General features: G+C 41.2%; 3 protein-coding genes across 5 annotated transcripts in view; 1 reads left to right on the top strand and 2 right to left on the bottom strand.

Moving 5' to 3' along the window:
- Nucleotides 1-6,728, bottom strand: part of doc2b (double C2-like domains, beta) — a 67,828-nt gene extending 61,100 nt beyond the window's left edge. For both annotated transcript variants that reach the window (XM_077547366.1, XM_077547367.1), the window contains exon 1: nucleotides 5,980-6,728. In XM_077547366.1, the coding sequence (XP_077403492.1) occupies nucleotides 5,980-6,262 (283 nt within the window). In that variant the 5' untranslated portion in view covers nucleotides 6,263-6,728. The remainder of the gene's footprint in view (nucleotides 1-5,979) is intronic.
- A 3,985-nt stretch (nucleotides 6,729-10,713) lies between these two features.
- Nucleotides 10,714-18,640, bottom strand: tmem248 (transmembrane protein 248). Its single transcript, XM_077546876.1, has 7 exons — nucleotides 18,493-18,640; nucleotides 16,853-17,011; nucleotides 16,450-16,738; nucleotides 16,182-16,332; nucleotides 14,359-14,542; nucleotides 13,797-13,940; nucleotides 10,714-13,281 (listed from the first exon to the last, which is right to left on the bottom strand). Exons 1-7 carry the CDS (start codon nucleotides 18,493-18,495, stop codon nucleotides 13,261-13,263), a joined length of 951 nt encoding a protein of 316 aa, XP_077403002.1. The 5' UTR covers nucleotides 18,496-18,640; the 3' UTR covers nucleotides 10,714-13,260.
- On the top strand, nucleotides 18,549-21,381 carry LOC144036333 (dynein regulatory complex protein 1-like). Of its 2 annotated transcripts, XM_077546874.1 has the most exons (3): nucleotides 18,549-18,687; nucleotides 19,274-19,446; nucleotides 19,542-21,381. In XM_077546874.1, the coding sequence occupies exon 3, from the start codon at nucleotides 19,573-19,575 to the stop codon at nucleotides 21,376-21,378; it is 1,806 nt and encodes a 601-aa protein (XP_077403000.1). In that variant the 5' UTR covers nucleotides 18,549-18,687; nucleotides 19,274-19,446; nucleotides 19,542-19,572; the 3' UTR covers nucleotides 21,379-21,381. The 2 variants fall into 2 exon arrangements, with proteins under 2 accessions (XP_077403000.1, XP_077403001.1); XM_077546875.1 differs by lacking the exon at nucleotides 19,274-19,446 and having other exon boundaries at nucleotides 18,551-18,687.
- Nucleotides 21,382-22,430: the final 1,049 nt, after the last annotated feature.

The raw sequence follows: 22,430 nt of genomic DNA, 5'->3' as shown, positions 1-22,430 counted from the left end.
CAGCTTGCACGTAATCAGAAGATTCTGCTCCTTACACGGAGCGTTACGAAGCTCGGGGGATGTTTTGGAGCGGATCGATGCGAAGGTTTCTGTGCGAGACGAGCAACAGATGGCTCGGTGGTCTCTTAAAGGGACGCTGTCCCGATGCACTGGTAACAAGAACGGTGATACTGAGTGTTTGTGTGAGCGTATTGTGGGGCAGACGTTTTTGCAATCAAGGAGAACCAGGCAGCACACGGCAGCTTGTAATCGTTTTGATGGTTTTGTAATTGTACGAATATTTTTTTTTTGGACATTTCACAAGAACTTGCTGCTTGTTTTTGAATATTTTCTGACAATGTATCATTGAAAATTACAGTAAATAATTTTTTGTCAAGATAGCATGATATTTTTTGGGCTCATTTGTTTCTGTTTTTGAAGTTAAAAAAATATATTTTCAAAATTTAATGGCGAACTTTGAAAAAAAATTCCCCAAGGAAAATACCACAAAAATGGTTTGTTTGTGAAAGAAAATGTCACATCACCCTTTGCTTTCTTTTTAAACATTGTATGTAATAAAATAGATCAAACAATTGTTGTATTTGTTTTTTGTTTACTAGAGATATATTTGCGTTTTTGCAAGAACATCGCAGTCGGTTAACTGAGATTGAAAATGTTGCGTTATGCTCAGCATTCTGCAAGGAGCCGTTTATACAAAACTGCATTTGTGTCATGGCTGATTTTCATGCTTCAAGTGTTGTCGCTTTATTACTCATAACAGAGAAAAATTGCAATCCTATGGCTGCTTTCACTGAAACCAGCAAACTTTCATTCTTGGCAAATTTGATATTTTTTACATTTTTCTAGAATAGGTGATTGGAAGCGTATCCTAATCATACACACGACTCGGAATGTCATCAATAGTGACCTGGAATCAATCACTCGCTCAACCTTTCGTTTGTTTAAAAAAAAAAAATCATTACAATTTTTTAAAAACATTTTTTTTGGGTTTGTTTATTTTTTCAAATTGCTGACGATTACTGAAAATATTATATTTATTCCCCCAAATTGTATTTTTCTTTTAAAGATCAATGGCAATTTTTGGTATATCAAAAAAAAGACTTATTTTGCTTTTGAAAGTTTTGCTAAAAATGTTTTATTGAATTTTTCCTTTTCTTTTAAGTGCAGGGCAAAATTCCTTTTGTTTTTTGAATATTTCAGAATCTTTTTTTGTCATTTTTGTTTTAAACATTTCATGATCATTTATTTGGTTAGTTTATTATTCTTTTTGCATTTGAAATTTTTCCTCAAACCTGTGTTTTCTTTTCCATTTTAAATGTTTTTGCTCTTGTAAAATTTCTGAAACCGTTTCATTAAAAAAAAAGTGGTTTATGAAAATTGATGGTTCTCACCACAATCCATCTAAAGGCCTAGATACACCGATCTGACGTCGGGAGTCGGACAGCGTTGGGCCGACGGCATTGCGCCATCTGATCAGTGTATAAATTACTGTCGTAAAGTCGGATTAAGTTGGAATACGTTTTCACCAAATGCATCATGTTGAAACGGCGTCAGGGGCATTTGATCACTGTGATTGGCTGTTAGCTAGTGAATCAGCGCACGGGGCAAGAAGAGGAAGTGACGAACGCAGATAAACATTACTGATGGAAAGCCTGGACCTTTTTCCCCCCTGCTCATTTTGCGCATCGTCACCCTGCTGTACCCTCTGCATTTGAACATACAATGTCTGTCTGGCCAGAAGATCAGGAAGATGACTTTGTCTCTTTGGTTCAAGAAAGACCGGCATTGTATGATATTACCGTTAAAAGGTATGCCGACAAAGGTATGAAAGCCAAGCTATGGCATGACATGAGGACGCGACTGGATTTAGCAGGTTAGATTTACTTTATACTTATTTGATAAGTATAGCAACTATACTACATTACTTGATAAGTATAGCAACTGTTCAACTGTTTGTAATTAGTTATAAGTAATCAATATGCATTGTTTACGTTTTTTTACGACGTCGAATTGGTGTACGTATCGAGACCTTAAGGTGACCCTAAATCCATCCTGCCTATGACAATTTCCTGCACGAGTGACCCTGCAGTCTTTCATTTGACTCCTCTAGTACGCCCTAACTTTCCTCTGACTGGATGTTGCTAACAAATGAAGGGTAAGCTGTTGTTATGAGGGGATTCAACCAGTGAGATACCCCCACCCCCCACTGCTCTCCTGCCACAAACAATCGTCTTTGAGGCTTATCTCCTCCAAACACGAGAGCATCGTCTGTTTCGTGGGTCACGCCCGCTATTTCTCCTCACCCCGGAGGGGACACGATAGCCTCCACCCGCTGGCAACTGCTAGCTCCCCACCTCCACCGGGGGGGGGGGACTTCAATTAAGAAAGTCAAGGTTGAGTCACAATGGGTCTCGTGTGGGGGGAAATTAAGATTTTATGCAGATTAGCTGCCACACAGCCCCTCCAAAGTGGGTTTGGATCACGGAGGCCACTACCACTCCCCACCACAGAAGAGGCACACATACTGGATTACGTCCCATGGGACCGACAACAGATGATGTGGGCCACGGCTACCTCGTTGCAACCACAATCATTTTCATTCGCCTAGAGATGGCATTTAAATTTAGGGACTGCGGAGTGTCATACCGCAGCTTCCAGAGCACAGACACACAGAAACAGGCTAAGTTCATGTTAGGGCAAAATGCAGCAAAGTGGAGACTGAGGGCAAAGGTGAGCAAAGTAGACACTATGGACTGTCATACCACTGCCATGTATCGTCAGGAGACTGAGGATAAAGTGCAACAAAGTAGCGACTGTGGACTGTCATACCACTGCTAAATTATCATTAGAAGAATGAGGCCAAAAGGGAGACTGTGGAGTGCAATGCCCAAGCATGCAACGCTAAGGCATAGCAACAGTACAAGCTAACGTTAGCATGCGTGTTTATTTTTTGTTATTTCCAGTAGTGGATTTTTTAAGAGACAAGAGGGCAAAATGCAGCAAAACGGAGACTGCGGAGTGTCATACTGCAGCTGAGTAGTGCTCATAACAGAGTAACATTTACCTCCTGGCCCTCCGCCTGCTCTCCATCATCATCATCATCATCATCATCATCATCCTCCTCCTCCTCCTCTCGGGCAGTTCAGGATTAGACCCTGCATGCCCCGCGCTCGCGCCCCACCCCCTCCTGCTGCGGTGGGATTAACGGACTTGTGTCACACATTAAGCTCCCATTGCAGAAAAGAAAAAAAACTGCAAGGAAGTCTGACACCATGAAAGTGATTGATTTAGAGTCACCTGGGGATGAAATTTGAGCGGTTTAGGGTCACCCGCTGATGAAATTGTGGCTAGAGTGATTGATTAAAAAAAAAAATTTGGGCCGGATTTACCTCATTCCTAATAAAGCTAAAAGTTGAAAAATTGTCAAATGAAATGTGATTGATTTAGGGCCACCTGCTAATGGAGTTGTCACAAGTGGGATTAAGGGCCACATGAACAAGAAATTGTCACGAACGTGGTTTAGGATCAACTGTAGATTAAATTATTGAGAGATGATGGCTGATTTAGGCCCCATCCAGACGGAAGCAGCTTTGTTCCTCAAACAAATCTCGTACACACGGAAGCATTTCAAGACTTGGCGTGTCCAAAAGAAGACGCTGAGGACGTTTAACGGCTGTAATGTATATGCCAAGTCTGGAGTGGCGCTGTAGCGCAGCCACAGCGAATTAACGGAAAGCGTAGAAGAAGAATCAGCGAAGAAGACAAACGCCCACTGCCCCCCCCCCCTAACGTTATTGCAATTTACAGAACAAACATGGCTTTGCATGTATCAAAACAACATGAAGAAGACGAACACAGAAGAAATGACAATGGCGGGTGATTCAAGTACAACACCGCTTGTTGAACGTGGGAATAAAGAAGAAAAAAATGTTTGCTGCAAAAGCATAAGAAAGCTAAGAAGGCTGCCCAAAACGACTACGACACAGCTATCCGGCATTGTTGACAGACTGACAGTTTGCGCACAGTTACGCGAGAATTGTCGCAAACCTCATCAATCTGCGACAATGCGTCGTCATCAAGCTGCGACCATTACGTCATTGCTGGAGGAGTATCCTGCATATGGTGTCCAGGCGGACGCTTACTGAGCGCGTTTTGAAATCTTTCCACTCTGGAGCCCGGTTTCAAAAGTGATCGGTTTCAAACTCCGGAACCGCGCCATCGTGTGGACGAACCGCCTAAATGGTAAGAAACTTGTGAGGATACATCAAAACTGGCTTTCGTGTGGACGGGGCTTTAGTGTGACATGGAGATTCAATTAGTGTGATTTAGCGTCACCTGTTGATGTTTTGTTTTTGTTTTTGACTGGCCTGTCATTCCGAATAAGGTTAACTACCACACTGGTAGAAAGTGATTGATTTAGGGTCATCTTGTGATGAAAGGGTCACAAGTGGACAAAATTGCCCCAATAGTGATAGATTTAGTGTCACCTGTGGCTGAAACAGCCAAGAGAGTGATTTGAGGATTAGAATTGACACCAGTGATTAATTAACAGGTAGCTCAAAAGTGGCGTATTTTGAGCAACCTGTTATTTAACTTTTCTTTCCTCTATAGATGACATTGTCGCAAGTGGGATTGATTTAGGGTCACCTGTAGGAAGTGCACATTGACATGGCACAAATGCACCAATAAAAAGCCACAAATCATCCCTAGTAGACAAAATGGATGATGACGTTTCAATTACGGCATGTAGCTGATTTAAAGTCTCCCGCTAATGAAATTTACATTTACTTATTGCAATAATTTAGTGTCACCTAAAATAGTCAAACGAGTGATTCATTTAGGGCAGTGGTGGGCAAACTCTGTTCTCAAGGGCCGGCGTCCTGCAGGTTTTGGAGGTTTCCCTGCTGCAACGCAGCTGATTCTAATCAACTGGATCGTTACCAAGCTTATGTAGAGCTTGCTGATGAGCTGATCATAAATCAGCTATGTTGGAGAAGGGAAACATCCAAAACCTGCAGGACTACGGCCCTCGAGGACCGAGTGTGATTTAGGGTCACCTGTAAATGAAACTGTCGCACAAAATGATTTAAGGTCACCTGTGTGGATGACTGCTGATTAAGGATGGTTTTAATAGCAGAATACTTTGACTCCATGTGCTTTAGTGTCACCTGTTGATTTTTTGTAATACCCTATAAACTTAAGAGATTCACGCTTGACTCAGAGAAATTGATTGATTGGTTGATTTAGGGTCACCTGTTGATAAAATAGGCAAATTAATGATTCATGTAGGGACTCCTATGAATGAAAAATTTGCGCAAATGATTTAGGGTAATCTGTGTGAATGAGTGCTGATGGAGGATGATTTTAATAGCAGAATGCTTTGACTCGATGTGATTTAGGGGCACCTGTTGATTTTTTTCATTTTATTTTTTTTACTTATGTTATATTCATTAAAGTTAAGACTTTCAGGTTTGACTAGTTGTCATTGATTTAGGGTCACCTGTTGATGAATTTTAAAGGTAGGGTTGAAAAACAAATCCTAATTTATAATCACATGTGCACAAATTTACAAAACAAAAGCCACACATCATGCCGAAGAGATGAAGTGATGCAGAGTGGAGGATGGGCACTAGCTAAGGGATTCATTGCGGCATGCTCCGACACCATGAGAGTGATTTAGGGTCACCTGTGGATGAAATTGCCCTCAAGATTTGTGAATGCCATCACAGCCAATCTGGAGTCACCCGGTCAAAAAAATAAAAAATAATGCAGTCAAACGCTGGGATAAAATGCCACGCATGTTCCTGAGGAGATGGAGTGCAGTGGAGGATGGGGTGAGCGGGTGCAACAGTTGTCTGTGTGTGGCAGCCAGTTGCCACTCACACAATACACAACAGACGGAAAAGGGAAAAAAAATTAACAATCCTCTCGGAGATGCCTGGCAACTGGCAGAAAAACGAACGGCTGCGCATCACTTACTGGAGTCATCCGAGTCGTACGCCTCCACGTCGGGTTCGTCGTCTCTCCTGGAAGCCGAGGCTCCGGCGAACGCCCGGTCCGGGTTGTCCTCACTTTCTGAGGCGGTGGCGGCCGGGGCGGCGGAGAGGGCGGCGCACGGGGCCCCGACGGGCGGCAGGCCCCGAGGGTAGCGCGGGAAGTAGTCTGAGATCTGCTTGATGGGCTGGATGGGTCCGGGGCACACGTCAATGGCCATGTGCTCCTGGATGCTGATGGTGGGTTTCTCGCCTTTGCGTTGTGTCATGCATGCGGTCCAAGACAGGAGCCTTCTCCCAAACGCAGCGCTGACAGGAAAGAAAAACAAAAAGAAAGACCAAAAAAAAAAAAAGAAAGACAAGCTCCTCTCGGGCGGACGCACGCAATGCCGCCTCGCACCCCCCGCCGTTTGATTGCCGCCACTCCCGCCTTCAGTCCTTTCCTGCTCTCCTGTTTGGAGACCCCCCCGCGCTCCACCCTCGGCCGCCTATCTGCACCAGAGCGGAGGCAGGAGTGCAGGAGTGTGTGCCGAGGAGGAGAGAGCGAAGGGATTAGCCGGGAGCGAGAGAGGGAGGGGGGTTTGGGGGGATCAGCTGATGTTGCTGCCTAGCAACCGGACGGTAAACAGGAACCGCCGCGTCACCGTGCTTAATTCCCACGTTAACCCCGTCCATCTGGACATCAAGCCTGTGTGTGTGTGTTCACATGAAATGCAACAGGTCCTAGAAAGCACGCAGCACTGCCAATGGTGGAGATTTAAGGTCACCTGTGGATGAAACTGCCGTGAGGAATTTATGGTCACCTGCGGGGTGTACATCTCAGCAAAAAAGACGATTCGATTCGATACACGCGGTATAATACAGTTCAAGGATTTAATGATTTTAACATGTAACAATGTGATTTGGTTTCCATTCAGCGTGATCACGATTTGATTCGATATTGTACAGCTGTAGCTTTTATCATGGTTATCAGAATCAGTGCTGCTTTGTCATTGTACCACACAAGGTGCAAAAAAAAATGGAGTTACAACCTGTTCAAGAGAATAAAAAAGATAACAGAGGGAGACAGAACGGGAAGGCTGATGGTCGCCAAAAGCGGTGCGCCAGTTTCTGAGATGAAAACGGAAAAACAATGGGGGTACAGGCCCAAACGATGCTCCTGTAAGGGAGCACAGAAAGGATTTGAAGGGGGGGGGGGGGGGGGGGGGCTCAACAAACAGCCACATGAATACACAACAAATAGTGACTCAAAATTCCTGCACATGTGGAAGTCGGGTGGTTGCTGGGCGGTTAATCGGGTGGGGGAGTAAAAAGTGTCTGACTCTGTTATTATAAATATGCAACATGTAAAAGCTCGAAAAAGTCCAAACTAATAAATTAATCAAATTCAAAGAAAAAAATCAGCAGCAGCGGCAAACTGATTTATCTCTGGTGTACACACTTTTATAAAAGACGATTCATGGGTACAGGATGCGCGTTACAATTTTAAAATGTAACAATTTGATTCGGTTCGCCAAATCAAGAGCAATTTTCCGATTGAAATCAGTATTTGTTACACCTGTGCTTATTTAGAGTCATTTGTGGATGCCATCACAAGAATCGTTGGTTTAGGGTTACTCATCAATTTTATTGTGGAAAAAAGAATTGATTTATGGTCACCTGTGAATGAAACTGCCGTGAGTGATTTAGAGACGTCTGTGTTTATTTGAAGTCACTGTGGAATTGTCATGAGGGTGGCTTTATGGTCACCTATGGATGAAACTCCTGTAACAGGGATTTATCAAGCAGTAATGGAGATGCAACTTTTATTAAATTGGTTCTTAAATTGTATTTTAATATATTGACTTTCCTTATTGCTTGAACGTGTTATTGACAGGTTACAACATTTAGTCTCAAATGCTGCAACACCATCTGGTGGCAACTGCAAAATCACACTACATTATTAGCATTTAGCATGAACCATGTTAAACATCAGAATACAAATGAATTCATTTACAAGCGGAGTCTAAGCATCCACTGGACAGCATCGGCGGCACATGAGGTTATCTTCAAGTGAACCTTTGCCCAGTCTTCTCAAACAAATCACAAGATGTCAACACATAACGGAGCTGAAAATGTCCTAACTGCTGCAACAGGTGACAAGTTCTGACGTATTGAATGTTAGCAGTGCTTTTGAGTGCATCTGAAGTGGTTTTAGGGATTTTATCTTGTCAAGAAAATAACTGCTCTTCAGAGCTTCCAAAAATTTGAGGGCGATAAACAAGAGAAAGCTAACATCCTTGAAAGGTCAACAGTGGCCCCTGGTGGTGAAAACACACCATAAACTGCGCCAATAATTACCTTGAAAGATATTTTTGAAGAAATTTAAGCAAATGTGGCAATTAACAGAACATTTTTTAAGAGCTTCAAATTTTTCAAGAGAGGTTTAAGGTCACCTGCAGATGGAATCGATGCAAGAAAAAAAAATCTGTATTGCAGAAATAAACTAATTGAGGGCCACCGCTGGATGAAACTTGACACAAGAGTGATTGGTTTAAGGTCACATGATGATGGGATTGATGTGTTGTGAGAGCGATTGATTTATGGTTGTTGATGAAATTTCCGTTAGTGAGGTTAAGGATCAACTGTAGATGATTTGGGGTTATCGGTTGATAAATTGACTGGGATTGATTTACAGGGTCACTTAGGGTTAAAACAACACTGGTACATTTAAGGTCACCTGTTGATGAGATTGTTGTGAGAGTGATTGATTTAGGGTGACTTGTTGATTAAACCAGTCACAAGAGTGATTGGTTTAGGTTCATGAGATTCCTTTTAGAGGGATTAAGGAACACATGAAGGAAATTAATTGATTTAAGGTCATCTAATATAGAAATATTTATTGAGTGTACGTGTTGATGACATGTTTATGAGAGGGATTCATTTAGGACCACCAGTAGACAAAATTTCTGCAAGGGTGGAACAAAACTGCTGTTGAAATTTATGTTTGATACTGACGACATTACAGTGAAAAATGTTGATGTCACCTGGTGATGACGGTGTCATAAGAGTGCTTTAGGGTCACCTGTACATGAACTAGTTCCTCAATGGATTGAAATATGACCACCTGTTGATGAAATTGAAGGCAATGCATGACAAAATGTCATTTTTCTTCATCTGTTGGAAGAAATCAAGGCATCAGGATGATTTAGACAGTTTAATTCACTTTGAATTCATTTACAGCAGTTCATATGCACATTATTAACCCGTCACTCACTCTATATGTTCATATAAGTACTACTGTCACATATATACATGGGGGGATGCAGCTGAATTAGTGCAGAAGGCACACACTTGGCTTCCTACTCGCCTGCAAGCTCTGCGCACGTGACAAATAAAAGTGAGCGGTGAGTAGAGATGAGTACAAAGCCTTTATAGAAGGGTGTGGCTTTTGTTTTGTTTTTTTGGTTGCACACTTGTTTTAAGGCCATTTGTAGTTGACACAGAAGCAACGGACGAATGCTTGATTATGAATATACACATGATCATCTCAAGAAAAACGCATTACACAGGTTTACGTTGGATATAACAATGCTTGTAATATGAAACAAAGAAAATGACAAATTACCGTATTTCCCTTAATAGATGCCACGCCACAAATAGTCGCCAGGTGCGCCATCTTAAAATAATTCAAATCAGCAGAAGGGGCGGGGGTGGAGGGGGCTCACATTGACAGATGCAAGTGTTAACTGAGCTTGTTGGAATGCAGTTGCTAACCAAAACTGCAGCACTAAGTTTGACTGTTAAATTACTCTTTTTTTCCCCCCCAGTAGACACTCATTTGCAGTCGATCTACAAAGTGGTGGACATCTGGGGACCTACAGATTACTCAAATAATTAAATAAATAAATAAATACAAATAAATACAAATATATATATATATATATATATATATATATATATATATAAAAAACATAACAAATTTTTTAATGCGCAAAAAAAAAATTAAAATGATGTAATTTTAGTTAATTTTGCAACAAAAAAAAATTTATTTTGCAAAATCAATTGAATTACTTTGCTAAATTATTATAATTCACTAAAACAAGTTATATCTTAGCAAACAACAAATTATGAAATTCAATAGTTTGAAAGACCAACTAAAGCAAATTCATTAAAAAAAAACTCAATATAAAATATTGAATATAAGCAATGACAAAACTACTACATTCTTAATTAAATGTTAAAAAAATAAAAAATAATGTAATACAATTTGAGAAACTGTTAAGTTGATTTCAAAATACATTAATTATTTTTAAACCTACAATTACTAAGTCTAAAGAAGAAATTAAATTATTTAATTCATTGAATTTAAGTTTTTTTTTTTTTTTTAATGACTGAGGTCAAATCAATAGTAAAAATAACTCATGCATTTCCACCATGATGGTGGTATTTATTTTTTATTCAAGTCCACTTTGATATTAATTGTAATATGTACATAATAAGCATCTGCAACTGAGTCAATAAACTCCCCGGACCACTATTTGTGCCAATACAGTAATTTAATAAGATAAATAAATATTGTTATGATGTTGTATTGCAGGTTTGGGTTGTGGGGGGCGGTGTTACATTCATCAGGTACCTTATATGGAAGTCAGTCAAAGAAGAGGTAAGAAAATGTGGAAAAGGCAGATTTCGGTAGGTTTTCACATGAAAAAAAATCAACAAATTATAAATTCAGCGGTTATGATAAATGATTGTCAAATGTTTATTTGAGAGAATTGCGTCAAACACTTGTTCCTTTCGCACGCGTCATAATAGACAAAAATAAATTACTTTAATCATAAATATAATTATACAAATATTTTTTGGGTGCAGGAATATAATGACAAAAAAATAAAAAATAAGTCAAAATCAGGTAAAAATGTGCAAGAAATCTACAAGGTGCGCTAAGTATCCAAACAACAGAAGTAACTCAAAACATGAAATAATTTAAGGAGGATTGATATGAATATTTATACATGGATTTCACAAGAAAACAACGACGAAGATGCAAACGTCATCCGTCGCAGGTAAGGCAAGTTCATCTTTTTGTGTCAAAATCAACGCACATAAGAAAAAAAGAATTGCTGAAATGACAAACGGCGACATCTTCACATTCCGCTAACAGGCTAACGTGCTAAGTATCTTGCACATGAACAATGACCAATCATTTTTACAAGACCTTTAAAAGACAAAAATAGGAGAAAAAATTTGGGCCAAATAAAAACATTTGGAACTTTTTAAAGCTCGCTCAGGCTAAGTCAGAACTCTTTCTATATAGTTTCACTTTTTCACTCGCTACGAGTCAAATGCCACAATCTGCACATTTATTTCAGGAAATAGGATAGTAACTGACAAATGAAAGGGGAAAAACGAAAGGCTAACAATTTAGAAAAAGGGAAAGTTTTCATTCTAGTAACGTAATGCTAATTGAAAATAATTAGTACCGGTATTCATTACGCACCTCTGTCACACACTGAAGTGCTCAGTAGCATATGTTAACACAGAACGATCATTTGACATTTTCTGATATATTACAAAAGAAAAAAACAAAACAAAAAAACATATTTTTAAACGTGCATGAACACAGTCTGATCGTTTTTACGAAATAAATTTTTCGAAAAAAGAAAAATGAGGGAAAAAAAGAGCAATTATGTTTTTGTTTTAATAACCAACTCAGGCTATGGAAGAAGTTTCGCATTTTGAGTTTCTACAACGTGAACGCCACAGTCCACACATTCCTGACTTAGCCATGGATAAGGAAGTAGCATGCTACCCAAAATAATAATAATAATAATAAAAATAAAAATAAACATTGTGATGCTAACAATTACACCTAAGCGAGCGCGTGCCGTTTTTGCACGCTAGCTAACAAACGCTCCTAAGGTCTTCGAGGGACTATGAAGCAGAATGTAACAAGCTTGCTAACAAATGGTGCACCTACTTTCGGGTTCATGACTAAAGTAAAATGTCACAAATGCGCATTCAACCATAAGTTAAACACCACCATTCACACATTTGTAATGTTAATCAGAAAGCAACATGCTAACTAAAATTTTCACGGAAAAGAAAATGTGATGCTAACGCTAACTTTAGCCTAGGCGGATGTTTCCATCCTAGTGATGTAATGTAACTTGAATATTACCGATAATCAGTATTCTCAGTAATGTTTATCGGATGGTGGCGTTTCATTAGAATGCTACTTCCTAGTTCGGGGCTAACATAAGATGTCAATAAAGCGCATTCAGGTCAAACCGTTTATGAGAGTGCTACTCCCTGGTTCGCGGCTAATGTAAGCTGTCATAAATTAGCGCTCAAGTCATAAAGTTTGTTAGCGTACTAGCTACCGGTTCACGACTTAAATAACGTCACAAATTTGCGTTAGGGTCGTAAAGTTTTTTAGATAGCGTGTTACTTCCTGGTTTACACCTGGTTTACAACTACCAAGCAAAAAATGTGATGCTAACAATTCAACCTTACACAAAGGCATGCTTTCACCAGGGTTTCCATTCTATCTAGTAACATATGACTACAACTTCACAAGAAACTTGTAATTGTTCGCGTGTTAACTTACTTCAATTTAGCTGTGGCTCTGATGGTAATTTCTGTAGCATTAAATGAAGTCTCACTACAATTTTGCTGCAAGGTCTGGTCTGGTACGGTACAGGGAAAAATTGCAAAATGTCTTTCTTAATGACAGTGACTAATTGTTTTGGAACATCCTTGAACATGTTAAAACATGGACGAACTAACAGGGACGAATCAGACGCTAACAATTTAGCCGTGGCTTGAGAAATATACCTGGTCCTGGGAAAAGTGCTCTGTCATGTCCCAAGGCGGTTCTCTTTTGCCTTTGTAGACTTCGCAAGTGTGTGATTCGGACAAACTTTATCTTTGAAGCGGTATGCCGCTTGCACATTGTACTGCATTGCCCTGATATGGCACCGGAGGACTCCAGAGGCAAATCAACAATAATCCACACATACGCAGCCCCACCCAAAAAAAAAACATAAAACCCAAAGAGGGGGCGGGGGAACAAAAGTTCCTCAACACGTCATATTTACACCACAGAGAACAGGCACTTGTATCTTTGGTTGGACCATCCCAACATCATTGCGAGGAAAGTTTCGAAATTATTCTTGAGAGTCCACCTGGCAACACGGTGAGTCGTCTCTGGGTGTTTTTATTATTTTTTTCTCTTTCTCTTTTAATGTTGTCACATTACCTTATGGGGTCTTCTCGTACCCTCTTAGCCTTCTGACAGTGCCACCTACAAGACATGAACACCAGTTCAAGTCCAGAAAGTTAACCAGTTTACATGTGACTAAACCTTCTGCTTGCTCATTTCTCACCAAGAGCAATAAATAAATAAAACATCATTAACCCTCAGGCCTCGTTAGAATTAGATGTCCATTTTCAATTCTTTAAAATAGGTCAATCTTATAAATAATTTTATATAAAAAGGTCAATTTTTTTAGGTGCATGTTAACCATCGTAATAATATCAGTATTGCAATATTCAACACCTATATGCCTTATCACATTTGTCCAATATTATACAGCCGTAGTTGATGCCAACCAAAACAACAGCACATACAGAGAAATGTCAAAAGTCTCTGGAAGGAACTGAAAAGTGTAGGGACATAATTACTAACAATAAATGTTTTTTCCCACCATAATGTTTGTTTCCTCGCTCTACCAGGGATATTCATGAGTCTATTTGACCTGGTGCAATGTTTGATCACAAAATGCAATTGTGACAGTCCTCTCTATTTTTGGAACCTACCTTCTCAGGGAAGAAATCAGGGCTGTTTTGCCGTACTTTGCCGGGCCTGCCCTTGATGACGGCATAGCAAAACATGGTGATGACCATGACGAACAGGAAGTAGCTGGTGTGCATCAGGTGCAGGTTGATGAGGGAGCGGTCATCCTGGTCAAAGAAAAGTGCTTAGTTAACTCAGTGGTCATGCAGTATATCAACCTGTCGTCTCATATCATTAGCATTTCACTATCACACAAGTGTACAAGCAAAATATGTTAATCATTGTGTAATAGAACTTGAGGTTTAAAAACTGTTCATCAATAAATTCAAAATGCATTTAACTAACAATTTCATGAATAATTTAAACATTAATTTATTTAATAAATATGAATGCATTAATTCAATACACTTGACTTAATTAAAAAGTATGTACATGATAAGTTGCTTAAAATATATATAAATTGATTAAAAGAATACATTACATTATATCACAGAAAATTTCATTCGACTTTCACCTTTCTGATTTGCTACGGCACCACAACACAAAAAACAAAATAACAATCTTCTTAATCTCTCGTTAACTCACGTCGGGCACGATGACGGTGAGCTTGGGGTTGAGGGCGTGGTACACCTTGCCCACGGCGCCCTTGTAGCACCAGAAGGGGTTGTAGTCCTGGCTGTACTTGGTGTCCGAGTCCCGCACGGTGGTGAACACCCTATACCAGGAAGTGGCATTTGTGTACGTCTCTGGCGTGCAGTGTGGTGGTTGCCTGTGAAAACAAAAAAAAAAAACATTTTGTCCATAGCATTGGATGTGAATGTTTTGATGGGGAACCTCACTGTATTGAAACATTTTAGTACGTATACATTTTACGATGTATACATTTTAGACAGCAGAAAATACAGATAATGCTGACTTCACTAGCTTTCATTGTAATTTATAAAATACGTATTTATTTTCTACATATATTTTCGATGGCAGAAAATACAGAAGATGTAAGTGATGACGTGCTAACATTACCATCATTTATCTCTATTGTAGCCATGTACAATATGTATGTTAATATGCGACTCGGTCCGGCAAAATGGTTCACATGTCCCGAGGATTAATGTGGACATGTGGACAATATTAGACAGTTGGACATTAAGGTCTGTAATTCTATTTACCTGCAGCTCAAAAGTCAAAATTGTGTATGAAGTGTATGAAAATAAGCAATTATTAGACAGTATGCATCTTAACTATGGAAGTGTTTTTAGCCTAGCTACTAGCTAGCGCCGCGTCTTGGGCAGCTGTTTAAAAACCCAAATTCCAGCGATGCGTCACAAATGAACGGTCTGCCTGAGTCTCAAAAATCACTACACAGTTTCACTTGATGCTCTTTTAAGTGGGATGACTTGAACATAAAAATGAGCTATGAAATATGAAACTTAAAGATGAAAAATGATCGCGATGGTCCTTAAGAGTCACCACGACACCCCGCCCCAAAATGTACACAGGCCATGTTGACTTGTAAATACTATAGTGTAGTGTCCCATGTGTATTACTTGGGGTGGAACCACCCCAAAACAAAACAAAAACAAAAACAAACAAAAACTGTTAAACCATCACAACATTTTTGTTTTCTTCATGTGACAAAAAGCATTTGAGATATAACATCCATGATAAGTTATCAATAAAACACTTATCACATCAAATGGCAAATAATCTTTTAATTTACATAAAATTATTAAATCAAATTTCCCACTGCGGTAATATGACCTAATTTAAGCAAGAAAATACCACAAGGAGCAACAATAAAATAACCAAACTTCGGCGGATGCCTCAGAAGATGAATTGTAAGCTTAATGTGATATTCAAAGTTGAGGCTGATATTATCTGTGGAGAGGTCAAACTTCCAAAACTTTTAAAGAGTTCAAATCTCGGACGATGACCTTAGCTGCGATTGGAATGGACTTTCCACTTCTTTTTTTATTTCCTTTTTTTTTTTTTACAGTTTCTGAAAATTTCAGGTTCATATCTTTTTCCTAAGGAACTGGTTGCTATGGATATTTGAAAGATACAAGTACCAAAACTTTACCCTCCTTTTTTCTCAAAAAAAAAAAAAATATATATATATATATATATATATATATATATATATATATATATATATATATATATATATATATATATATATATATATATATATATAAATTTAGATTTTTTGGGCACATGAGGACCCTTTTGCCAGTCACATATACATTTTAGATGAAAGAAAATACAGATTTTGCATGGATGTAAAGCAAGTGTATTGTTGCACTAACTTCAAGTAGCCATACTCCACGCTCTTTACACTCTGCATTTATTTTTCTATTAAAAAGTTTACTTAATACATTTGTTTTGTTTTTTTAATAGCTGGGGAATCTTACACTGTGACTGGAAAGATGTTGCTTGCTGCCGTGATGGTCATGCACGTGCTGAACACCACCTGCTCGCAGTGGCCGTGCAGGATGCAGTCGTCAGCGCTCCAGGACACGGGTAGCGTGAACGTGATGTTGATCTCTTCGTGGGATTCCCGGCCTGAAACGCATATTAATGGCGAACTCATAGAAGATGGAACTACCCTACCAACTCAAGATGGCTGCTGTGGGGGGAAAGCAAAACAAAAACAATGGTCTCTCTGTTTATCTCTCTCACCAGAAAGGCCAACCTGCTGTCCCAGGATAGTGGCATACAGGTGAGTAATGTTGCGAGAATAGCCGCCGAAGGGCCGCTGGGGGTCCAGGGTGAGCGTGATGGGCACTGAGATGTTGATGGAGCCCGAGTCCTCCGAGAACAGCGGCGCCAGCGTGCTGGGCCGTGCCTGCCCGCTGGTCGCTGCCAAGCTCTCAGGCGTGATAGACTCATTGAGACCATGCTTGATGGTCTCGTTCTCCGACACACAGAAGTCTAGCTCGTTGTAGCGTAGAAGGAACGTGTTCCAGTCCTGCGGAAAGAAAAATATATGCTTCATGGCACACATCATACAATTAATGCTCTTGCTCCTCTTGGCAGCAAATCATGAGAACCGTCACTTCTCCCATGACAGAAACTGACTCACCTCGGTCAACTCTGGAGACTTGATCTCCTTGATCTTGAAGAAGTAGCCAATAGTGAGGAAGGCGATGGCCACAGCACTGACACTGATCATAAAAATGACCAGTGGCGGGCGGTTGTTGATGTAGCTTCTCAGGTTCTCCAGAGGGTTCAACAGGTACACCTACACAGCAAACAAATTGGTCACATCTCCAAAATCACTACATTGGGAAAAAACAAAAAAACAGACATCATCTTACTTACACCTACTTCTATACAACATCAGCCCACAATCATGTTCAATAACTTATTTCGCTAAAAAACATTTTGCAAATACTAATAATTAGGGTTAAACATTTCCAAACTCTTACAAAGTTGATTATATGATGAAGTATCATTAGAAATTATACATGGGATTTATCCAATTTAGGATTATATTGGGGGGTTTATCTTTGAACATATTGTAAATCACAATTAATATAAATTAATTTATAAATGTATATAATATTGTAAATTGCAGTTGTTAAACTAAGTTTTGTAAAAAAAAAAAGGACTAGATTTAATATAGATTTAGTTTTACTTTACACGTTAAATATTTCCAATTATTTACGCTCATAAAAGGGGACGAATGCTTCCAAACGTGATGCTGGTGGGGGACAGCAATGGACATGCAGTGCCTATTCTGCCGGAAATGCTCCTCCGCTGATATTCGTTCCTTGAAGTACGAAATGCATATTGGGATATTTTCCCAGCCAAGCCTTCACCAAGCAACAACCGATGGATCATTGGTTTAAGATAGCAAAAAAGAATGACATCCAGGAAATCCGTGTGGTCTTGTCTTATGCATACTTCCGATTGGAACAGTACTTGGGCCGCCACTGATGACGTCTCACAAAAATCACAAAGACGTAAGTAAGGTTTTTAACCAATGTATGTTGTACAAACACATTTTGAAACATCAACATAGTAGTACAAATTGATTGAAAGTTAGTCTTATAATAAAACTGCGATGAATTACGGAAATACGACAGCGAGATATGCGTGCTTGGTAAGTATGTTCTTGAGACCTGTCTTAACAAGACCCGACACGGTGCGTCACAAGAACCTACGCTGTGTTCTTGATATTGAGAAACGGCCATTGAAAAAAGCATTGGACATTGGATCGCTGTATTTTGTTGCGTGAGGATTGTTTGGATTTCAAAATATGATGACGTCTGCCTGATTTGTATGCTAGTCACAGACAAAAGCAATACAATACTTTGGTTTAGCCTTCTAAAGGAAGCGTTTACGGTGTGGAAAATCCCAAATGCCCTGATGTTCGTGCAATAGAATTCGCGAGTAACGAATAGTGAATATGCGGGGGGGGCTCACCATTCAGTTTTGTACAATCCACCTTCAGTTTCTCAATACGGTGTTCTTAAAAGCACTGTGGGCATGCTTAAGTGTGTAATTGTGCGTGTCTGTGTCTTATTTTTTTTTTTTAAACTACACTATTAGGTGCACATTGTTAAGTGTTTGTTGTAGTTAAGAGGCGTACTGTCCACCTTGTGTGCTACGCTAACGCTTAGCTTTGTCTGGCCCTTTGTCAACTGCTCAAAAAAACCAACTCCTATTTCAACTATTGTCACAATATAACAGCCGTGGGATAAATTAATTGACACTTACCATTTTCCCCGGCAGGCAATGGTGGCGGGGAGCTTCTTGGAATCGCTAGTAGCCGAAAGGCAACTATCTAGCCTTGCCTAGCCTATCTCCGATGCTAGCTCGCCCGCCCGCCGCCGGCAACGCCGAGCTAGTCGTAACCTCACCGGGGAAAGGCTACTCTCCCCGGGATAGACCGCTGAAAAACAACTGACGGTGGTGAGTGGAGACAAATACGACAGCACAACGTCTCATTCTTCTGTGTTGTTATGTGTCTGTTTAGCCGTAGTTTTAAGTCAGCGAACGCATCATGGGTGCTCTCTGCTAGACTGACTCCGCCCATCCGCAGTGCGCGTCTCGCAAATCGAGCGCTCCTGACGTGACGAGTCAGGCCACAAAATGTTGGAAAACGACAGTCGTTACATTTTAAAGCAAAGGGCGATTGGCAATTCGTTGTTTGGAAACATGTCAAATTGTCACTATAAATCAAAGACGCCCAAACTACATAGCCCTCTACAAAATGGTTGAGGAAGTTACAAAGGAGACATAATGCACTTTTATCACAATTTCAAACAGTTACCTGGCGTCTGACATTCTTCCCTCAAAATACAAGATGGATAAATAACAACAGCACAACTTGACATCAATTTGTCACACTCCGTTTTAGCTAAAGTGGAACATTTCTTTGCAGTAATGTTGTATGTGCCCCGGGCCCCAATTTGTCGAACAACGGTATTCTGATTAATATCACAATCGCCGGAGTAAGGATTAAGCAGATTATACCATCTATTTTTATAAACCGCAGGGCACTGCTACTTTGTCCTGGGCTGCTACATGCTGTCGACTGAAATTGACGTCAAAGCTCCCTCACGCTCTCATTGCCAACATGCCTACGTCACATGGCCAAACCCGGAAAACATGTATGGCATGATGTTTGCAATGAAGACGTGATGACATCATCCAACCACAGATTGCGATGTAATTGCACATCATCAAATCATAGAGTATGATGCATCTTTGACTTTAGTTGGTGTTCAAACAGACTGGAAATTGTGCATTGTTCCACTTGTAAGAATAACGACTTGACCACCAAGTTTGGAAGAGATGCAGAGCCAGGAAAGTAACGTGTCCAGGCCGGAGGTCCATGAGGACCCCCAAGCAGTCAAGGTTGAAGAACCCATGACAGCTCAGCGAGTCATCCGCCTGCATTGCGAGCTGCTCTCCTTTTTCACCGACCTTGAGACGGCGGCCGACGCCAAGCAGTCGCTGCGGCGGACCAAGTTCGAGGAGGCCCTGCGGCTGCGCATGGAGCGCTTGGATAACTCCAAGGAATTCAGCAAGAAGAAGCTGGAGGAGATCAAGGAGGGCTGGGCTCAGGCCGACACCAAAGCCACGCTGCCGGACCTCTTGGATGCCCTGAAAGGTCAGCAGGGGCTGTGCTCAGAGATGATGAACCACAAAATGGACCTCATCGCCCAGCTGCAAAAGAATTGGATGGATGGCGACGAGCGCCACTCCATCGATCTACGCAAGCAGACAGAGGCTCTGGACCTGATGATTGAGCGCATGAACAAAGTGAGGCGCAAGACCATGGCAAACAAGGAGCTGGCGCACATCCAGAGCCCACACGACGTCTTCTTGACGCAGAGCCTGCGTGAGTGGGAGGGCTACCAGGCGGAGCTCCGGGCCCGCCGCAAAGAATGGCTGACCCAGAGGAAGCTGGCCATGGAGGAGTATGAGAATGCCATGCCCAAGCTGGAGCTGGCGCAGGAGGAGTGCAACACATCCAAGCGCTCCATCGACATGAAGCTGATGGAGCTGGAGCGAGAGCAGGAAGAGATTAAGGGCAAGCGCAACGTGCTTGAGGCCCGCAAGCTGAGCTGCGACGAGAAGCCCGAGGTCATCTACCTGCTGCGCAAGCGCGTCAACACGCTCAAGGTGCAGCTGAGCGACATTATGAAGTCGATCCAGATGGAGGAGGAGAACTTCCACCGGCGCGAGCAATATCTGCTGGATGACATCCGCCACAGCATGGCACAGCACAAGCGCATCCAGAAAAAGATGAAGCACTTCGCCCTGTCTGACACACAGACCTTCGTGGAGATGTCGCGCATGCTAGTGGCCGAGGTGAAGCTGCTGGCTGAGAGTGCGCTGGCGGCAGACTCGCACCTCTGCGCCCACCTGGGCCTGACGTGGGAGCATCCTGTTGCCGCCACGGAGCGCTGCTACCCTATACAGCCGCAGGACAAGTTCGAGATGGCGGCGCAGGTGTATGCTGAGAGCGTGGCCGAGGTGGACTCCAAAACCATGGTGGCGTTGCTGGGGCTGTTGTGTGATGAGCTGGGATTCTTGATGGAGAACAGCGAGCACCTCAGCTTCTTGCACAACGAGCGCCGTACGGCCGAGAAGCTCCTAGGCCTCCTCAACGCATTTGACTTCTACGACGACGACCTCAACAGGCTGGCAGCGTTCCTCCTTAAGTACGAGGAGCAGCACCGAGTGCAGGCGGCCCAAGCCGACGAAGACCCGGTTGGCGGGACTGCGGAACTCATCCATCCCAACAACATCCTTCCTGCATTTTTGAGCTTCGTCAGCTACCGTGTGCACTGCATGAAGAGCTCGGAATTGCGCCATTACCTGGAGTGGGACTCTGATGCCGATAAAGCCTTTTGGGAGAGTATGGCCAACATCATCCCAGAGGAGAAGCTCAGAGTCTGGGACGCTGCCGAGATTGCCTTGACACAGTATCTGGCCGTCTTGGAGGAGAACTCGGAAATCTTCCAAAAAAATCGGACTCTGGGGGAGGAGAACAGGGAGTTGCGCAGGCAGCTGACAAGCGACAACGACGGGAGTGCTTTTCTGCTTAAGGACTTCCTGGTAAAGGAAAATTCATTAAATTTCACCAAATGATAATTCGAACACTTTCCCCAGTGGTCTGGAATCTTCTTGTGGCATCTGGAGCCCTGTGCTGCAATCCATTGGCCATATAACATTTTGTGTGATGGTGCAGTTTCACATGTGGGCACGGGGTAGCGCCATAGAGGCTTCTGAAGATACAGCAAGTCGGCCATTTTGTTGGAGCGGCCATTTTAGGGTCACTTTTTAGTCATTTCCAGGGTGCCAGTCGGCATTAAGGACATGCTCATGTCACACACAGGTCATCAATAGCAATAGCATTAGCCAGAATTTTAGTAGAACAGAGAACCCGAGTAAATTTATTTTGTATTTTATTTACACCAACAGCGAAAAATCCTGGAATAGAATGTGGATAACAGGCCAACTGATATTATAACCCTTTCAAATTGTGAACTCCCATGCTGCAATGGAAATCAATAACATTGTGGTGCATGCTGGGATCTTTTTATTGTATTTTATATATTTTTTTGTAGGTTTCTAAACAGTGTACAACAACAGTGGTAAAATAATCATAATTATTTAGAAGTTAGCAAAATAATATTAGAAATTAACGATGACATGCGGTTGATTTGGCCATCGATGACGTCACATCAGCTTGATGCTAGTCAGTGACACTTTGCCCCACACCTCCAGGTGCTTGATGCATTTCAAGTTGTGAACTTGATATTTGTAATGCATTTGTGGGTGTCGTTGAAGGTCACGTAGAAGGTGTCAGCGTCACACTGGATGACAATCTGGAAAGCCCAAAGATGTACATTATGAAATGAACCAACAGCCGTTGCTTTTGTAGGTGTAAAAAGCAGGACTAAAGAGTATTTGACAGACCCTAATCATCAAAAACTGAGCCTTTGTGGAATACTTCATTTTATTTAAAAAAAAAAAAAAATCAAAAACTTGGCTTTTCTGGTATACTTCTTTTCATAGAACAATTTAAAAATAAAATAAAAATAAATATCTCAAAAACTAGGCTTTTCTAGACTAATTCATTTTATTGAATACTTGTATTTAAATATATGCCATCTAACGGTCAACAGTAGCATTACACC

This window comes from Vanacampus margaritifer, chromosome 16, assembly GCF_051991255.1.
Source record: "Vanacampus margaritifer isolate UIUO_Vmar chromosome 16, RoL_Vmar_1.0, whole genome shotgun sequence".
In the NCBI taxonomy this organism is placed as follows: domain Eukaryota; kingdom Metazoa; phylum Chordata; class Actinopteri; order Syngnathiformes; family Syngnathidae; genus Vanacampus; species Vanacampus margaritifer.
This window is presented reverse-complemented; position numbering and strand designations above follow the sequence as displayed.

Bases quoted from the DNA above. Each gene is read 5' to 3' on its own strand.
- tmem248 (XM_077546876.1), bottom strand. The intron at 16,333-16,449 runs GTGAGAGAGATA...TATGCGTTTCAG, and splicing joins ACAGCAGGTTGGCCTTTCTG to GCCGGGAATCCCACGAAGAG. The intron at 13,941-14,358 runs GTGAGTTAACGA...TTCTTTGACCAG, and splicing joins TCACCGTCATCGTGCCCGAC to GATGACCGCTCCCTCATCAA.
- LOC144036333 (XM_077546874.1), top strand. From the start codon at position 19,573: ATGCAGAGCCAGGAAAGTAACGTGTCCAGGCCGGAGGTCCATGAGGAC.